This window comes from Rana temporaria (genome assembly GCF_905171775.1).
Source record: "Rana temporaria chromosome 2 unlocalized genomic scaffold, aRanTem1.1 chr2q, whole genome shotgun sequence".
Lineage (NCBI taxonomy): Eukaryota > Metazoa > Chordata > Amphibia > Anura > Ranidae > Rana > Rana temporaria.
The window spans coordinates 255,591-261,590 of NW_024404419.1; the positions used below are offsets into that span (position 1 = coordinate 255,591).

General features: G+C 48.2%; 1 protein-coding gene across 1 annotated transcript in view; it reads left to right on the plus strand.

The window, feature by feature from the left end:
* Window positions 1–5,280, plus strand: part of IGSF3 (immunoglobulin superfamily member 3) — a gene marked incomplete in the record, with an annotated part of 81,889 nt that extends 76,609 nt beyond the window's left edge. The window contains 2 exon segments of the mRNA XM_040334194.1: window positions 1,596–1,994; window positions 4,201–5,280. Of these exon segments, the coding sequence (XP_040190128.1) occupies window positions 1,596–1,994; window positions 4,201–4,451 (650 nt within the window).
* Window positions 5,281–6,000: the final 720 nt, after the last annotated feature.

Below are 6,000 nucleotides of genomic sequence, written 5' to 3' on the forward strand. Positions count from 1 at the left end.
TAACAAGGAGAGAAGAGTGCTCAGGATAGAATGGAGAGGAGAGGGTTCAGGAAAAGATAAAAAGATCATAGCGGTGGAAGTGAACCTCGGGAAATCTCTCCAGTAAAAGATGGATACAAACGAGACGCAAACATAAAGGCGCCAATGGGCACTGAGTGGAGGAAGGACGAGGAGATATGAAAGAGCGATGGGGAAGTTTCAATAAACTCGAAGAAAATGGGAAATACTGAATTGGAATCGTAACCCGAAAGTGAGTTCTAGAGAGAGAAACCACAAAAGAGGATGTGACTACGAATCTCTTCCTGAATGAGGCTGATGGTGGAAAGACAAACCACACAATATATCCTAATGAGGAGGAAATGTGTTTTTATGATCTTTATGTACAACCGTTATAATTAAAGGACCGATCTTCACCCTTACTAGGTGTGTGGACATCTCTTATGTCCTTGTTCATGTCCGATTGTTGGAGCACAAGCCATTGCTCTCCTCCATTAGACAACATCGAGCTTTATATGATTGCACAGAGCTGATTGAAGCGGCTCTGTGCCATATGATCGTTGTGATGACCCCTTCCAGCACTCATCAATGTAATACGGTTTACACTGGTGAGACTACACTCCCCCCCCACCCTTCTCACAATGGAGGAGGGAAATCTATTCATTATCCCCCCGGCTAATAAAGCAAATGGGGGGGGGGGTTGTCGGAGGGGTGACAGTATGGGGGTTGGTGGGGGGGCAAAGCATGGGTCATGGTTGGGGGTGAAGTGGTGAAGGATTGGGGAGAGAGAAGTGGGGGGTCATGGTTGGGTGTGGAGGGGTGAAGTGGTGAAGGATTGGGAGAGGGAAGTAGGGGTCATGGTTGGGTGTGGAGGATTGGGGAGAGTGACGTAGGGGTCATGGTTTGTGGAGGATTGGGAGAGGGAAGTAGGGGTCATGGTTGGGTGTGGAGGGGGTGAAGGATTGGTGAGAGTGAAGTAGGGGTCATGGTTGGGTGTGGAGGGGGTGAAGGATTGGAGAGAGTGAAGTAGGGGTCATGGTTGGGTGTGGAGGGGGTGAAGGATTGGAGAGAGTGAAGTAGGGGTCATGGTTGGGTGTGGAGGTGGTGAAGGATTGGGGAGAGTGAAGTAGGGGTCATGGTTTGGTGTGGAGGGGTGAAGTGGTGAAGGATTGGTGAGAGTGAAGTAGGGGTCATGGTTGGGTGTGGAGGGGGTGAAGGATTGGAGAGAGTGAAGTAGGGGTCATGGTTGGGTGTGGAGGGGGTGAAGGATTGGAGAGAGTGAAGTAGGGGTCATGGTTGGGTGTGGAGGTGGTGAAGGATTGGGGAGAGTGAAGTAGGGGTCATGGTTGGGTGTGGAGGTGGTGAAGGATTGGGGAGAGTGAAGTAGGGGTCATGGTTTGGTGTGGAGGGGTGAAGTGGTGAAGGATTGGTGAGAGTGAAGTAGGGGTCATGGTTGGGTGTGGAGGGGGTGAAGTGGTGGTGGATTGGGGAGAGTGAAGTAGGGGTCATGGTTGGGTTCAGAGACCAGTTGAGGGAACCATAGCACCATATTCTGGAGTTGGTTTTGCTGAAGTTTCCATCTTCCCTTCTCTTTGCAGAAGCCGCTCTTCGCCTGGACGTCAATCCTCAGAACATGTCGGTGATGGATGGGGAGCACGTCACCCTGGACTGCGCCATCCTCTCCCGCTCCCGGCCGGAGTCCCAGCTGGCCGTGTCCTGGTCCTTCCATGGTGGAAGCCGGAGTGCGGAGCTGCAGACCATCCTAAGTACGGACCGCGTCGGGGTGTGGAGCACGCCTAATCCACGCTGGGAGGGACGACTACAGCAAATCCAACTGTCCCCGACCGCCTTCAAGCTGCGCGTTCCTCGGGTCACCGCAGGGGATTCTGGGAACTTCACCTGCTCTGTACAGGAGTGGATGATGGGAGCTCGCGGCGATTGGTATCTACTGGCTCAGGATGAAGCTCTGATCGGATCGGTCACTGTGAAGGGCAAAGGTATGATGGGGCCATGGAGAGGGGGTGGGGGGGTATGAATATGGGGCAATCATCAAAGCTCAACTCTGGCCAAACAGAGATGGATATATATAGATATATGGACGGCACTGATTACTGTGTAAATGACACTGGCAGGGAAGGGGTTAACACTTAGGGGGGGCCGAGGAAGGGGTTAAGTGTGTCCTAGGGAGTGATTCTTACTGTAGGGGGATGGGCTACGTGTGACACCACACTGATCACCGCTCCCGATTACAGGAAGCTGTGATCGGTGTCCTGTCCTAAAAATCACAGATCGCCGCCATTACTAATAAAAAAAAAAAAAATGAATAATAAAAAATGCCATAAATCTTTCCCCTATTTTGTAGACCCTATAACTTTTGCGCAAACCAATCTATATACGCTTATTGCAGGGTTTATTTTTTTTTCGTTCTTTTTTTGTCTAAAAAAAAAAAAAGTGTAGAAGAATGCGTATTGGCCTAAACTAAAAGAAATGTTGTTTTTTTATACATATATTTTTTGGGGGTATTTATTATAGTAAAAAAGATTGCTTTTTATTTTTTCAAAATTGTCGCTTTTTTGTTTTTTTGTTTATAGCGCAAAAAATAAAAACCACAGAGGTGATCAGATACCACCAAAAGAAAGCTCTATTTGTGGAGAAAAAAAGACGTCGATTTTGTTTGTGTACAACGTCGCACGACCGCGCAATTGTCAGTTAAAACGACGCAGTGCCGAATCGCAAAAAGTGCTCTGGTCAGGAAGGGGGTAAATTTAATCCGGGGCTGAAGTGGTTAAATAAGCCTATAATAAATTTTATAAAAATGTATTTACATTACATAGAGGAAAAAAAATACAATTATTACTACTGTACAGTAATCTAAATGGATATAACAATTTAAAAATGTTATGCTTAAATATTTAGTAAAATACGATTATTTTATTTTGATCATTTTATGTATTCACTTAATAAAAAAAATTATATATATATATATATATATATATATATATATATATATATATATATATATATATATATATATATTATTAATATTATTATTATTATTTTGTGAATACATAAAATTATTAAACTAATAATCATATTTTACTAAATATTTAAGCATTATATTAAATTGTTATATCTATTTACATTACTATACGGTAGTAATAACAACAATAATGTATTTTTATTTTCTTCTTTGTAATGTAAATACATTTTTCTCATTTTATTTATTGGATATTATGTATGATAAATATACATTAGCAATCTATAGTATATTTTTAATAAAATTATTATATACCTATTGTGCAATTAGTTTTAAATTGTTGTCCTTTTATCTTATTTATATTTTACATTTTACAGGATATTTTTTAAATGTTGTTTATGTTATAGTTAATGATATTATAATAATGAATAATTTATATTTTATTTAATATAAAAGAAATATGTTCAGGTGAAAATAAATACGTGTGTGCGCGCCCACCCTGTACATACACCTGTGTGCGCGCCCACCCACCCTGTACATACACCTGTGCGCGCGCGCGCACCCACCCTGTACATACACCTGTGCGCGCACCCACCCTGTACATACACCTGTGCGCGCGCGCACCCACCCTGTACATACACCTGTGCGCGCACCCACCCTGTACATACACCTGTGCGCGCGCGCGCACCCACCCTGTACATACACCTGTGCGCGCGCGCACCCACCCTGTACATACACCTGTGTGCGCGCGCGCGCACCCACCCTGTACATACACCTGTGTGCGCGCGCACCCACCCTGTACATACACCTGTGTGTGCGCGCGCGCACCCACCCTGTACATACACCTGTGTGCGCGCGCGCGCACCCACCCTGTACATACACCTGTGTGCGCGCGCGCGCACCCACCCTGTACATACACCTGTGCGCGCACACACACACTTATTTATTTTCACCTGATGATCCTGCCAGTAACACCCTGACTGTCCTAGGGTGACAACACTTGTAGAGTATTATTGGAGGTTCTGTGTTGTCACCCTAGGATAGGGGGCACCATCTATCGGACTTCAGGTGATCTCTGGTACTCCGGCTGAAAAGTTGGACTTGTAAAGCTGAATGAATTGGAAATTTTTTAATGTGACCCCCGTAGAGTCCTCCATAATATCAGACAAAGATGAAATGTATCCACAACCAATCAGATGTCTCACTGTATGTTCCCTCCCCCGCAGAGTCTGACCTGCAGTCCGTCATCTGCTCCAACGACGCCCTCTTCTACCTGGTCTTCTTCTACCCCTTCCCCATCTTCGGGATCCTCATCATCACCATCCTCCTGGTGCGCTTCCGGAGCCGGCCCTCCAGCAAGACGGGGGAGGGGAAGAACGGCGTGCCCCTCCTGTGGATCAAAGAGCCGCACCTCAACTACTCGCCCACCTGCCTGGAGCCGCCCGTCCTCAGCATCCACCCGGGCACCATAGACTAAAGAGGAACTCTGCCCCGTACTCTGTGCCACGCCGCTTCTTTCCACGAGGGGGCCGAACTCCTCATTTAGGGGGCGGGGTGAACCGCAGGGGCTGTTGGGATATTTTGTGCCGTGCACCGAAAAAAAAAAAAAAACTTCCTTTGTTGGCGAGAGCCCAAAAAATCCTGTCTGTGCGCTTTACGGAAAGAGGGGCGCAAAGGACTCTGGGACGCCCCCGCGAGCTTCCTCTTTCCGCGTCTCGTCCGCCATGTGTGTACGGTGAGATTTCGCGGTTGGACGCCCCGGGACTCGTCTTGCTGGGAGCCCTCGTCTGATTGGGCAGGGGGGAAGGGGAGGGGAGGGTGGGCGGTTCCCTCAAGCAGCAGGAGATTGTATTGACTTTGAAAGCGCACTTCACCCCAGGCGAGGGATGTTGGCGTGGCCCCCGGGGGCCCCGCTGGGGACAGCCTGGTGTTGCTGACGCTGTGTCTGTATAGCGGCTCTTCCTGTGAATCCTTCTTCTGCCTGTGGATCGTTTTTATTTTTATTTTTTATGTAAATTTTGTTTTTATCCCGTGATATTTCCTGTATGTTTTTATTTGTTGCACTGTGGGATTGTGGGTAACTGCTGGATTCCGGTGGTGACCCGCCATCCTTCCTGGGGTGGGGGGCGGGGGGTCCAGTCTATAATGCACTCCAAGAGTGAAAGTGTTAATGGAAGAGTTTCGGGGGTTTCGCTGACTCCACCTTCTTTTTTTGAGATCCGCCCGGTCTTCCTACGGCATGCGGGAGGGCGGCCATCTTGTATCCGGAGGATCCATATCCCGAGTCTTTTGCCGTTTTTTTTTTTCTTCCAGGTTCTCTACAAAACATTTTAATTTGCACCGTTTTTACAGAAATTTTCTATGCGCACTTTTCTTCCCTCCCCCATACAGCGAGCCCGCCCACGAAGAGTCTTCCTTTTTTTTATATACAGATACATTTCAGTTCTGCCATTGGATAAGACGGGGATTGTACATAATGCTGGGGCATCACCACGAACGGGGGAGGGGGGGCCCCTTGTATAGCTGAGCTGCCATAACTCACCGGTGCCGCTGACTACAGTGCGTGCGCTTCCCCCCCCTCCCCCCCACCACATGCCGGAGCTGAGTTCTGGTTGGTTACAGGTGAGCGGAGAGTTGGGGCCCCAATGTTGGTGAGCACCAGGGGGTGCATGTAGCCATCGCCCTACACCTTTATTCTGTGGGTGCTTCACCCCACCCCCCCACCACATGCCGGAGCTGAGTTCTGGTTGGTTACAGGTGAGCGGAGAGTTGGGGCCCCAATGTTGGTGAGCACCAGGGGGGGGCATGTAGCCATCGCCCCACACCTTTATTCTGTGGGTGCTTCACCCCACCCCCCCACCACATGCCGGAGCTGAGTTCTGGTTGGTTACAGGTGAGTGGAAGAGTTGGGGCCCCAATGTTGGCACCGGTGGGGGTGGGGGTGGGGGCATGTAACCATCACCCCCCACCTTCATTTTGTGGTACATTGCACTGACGATGTTTTTATATGACCTTCATTTGAGAAC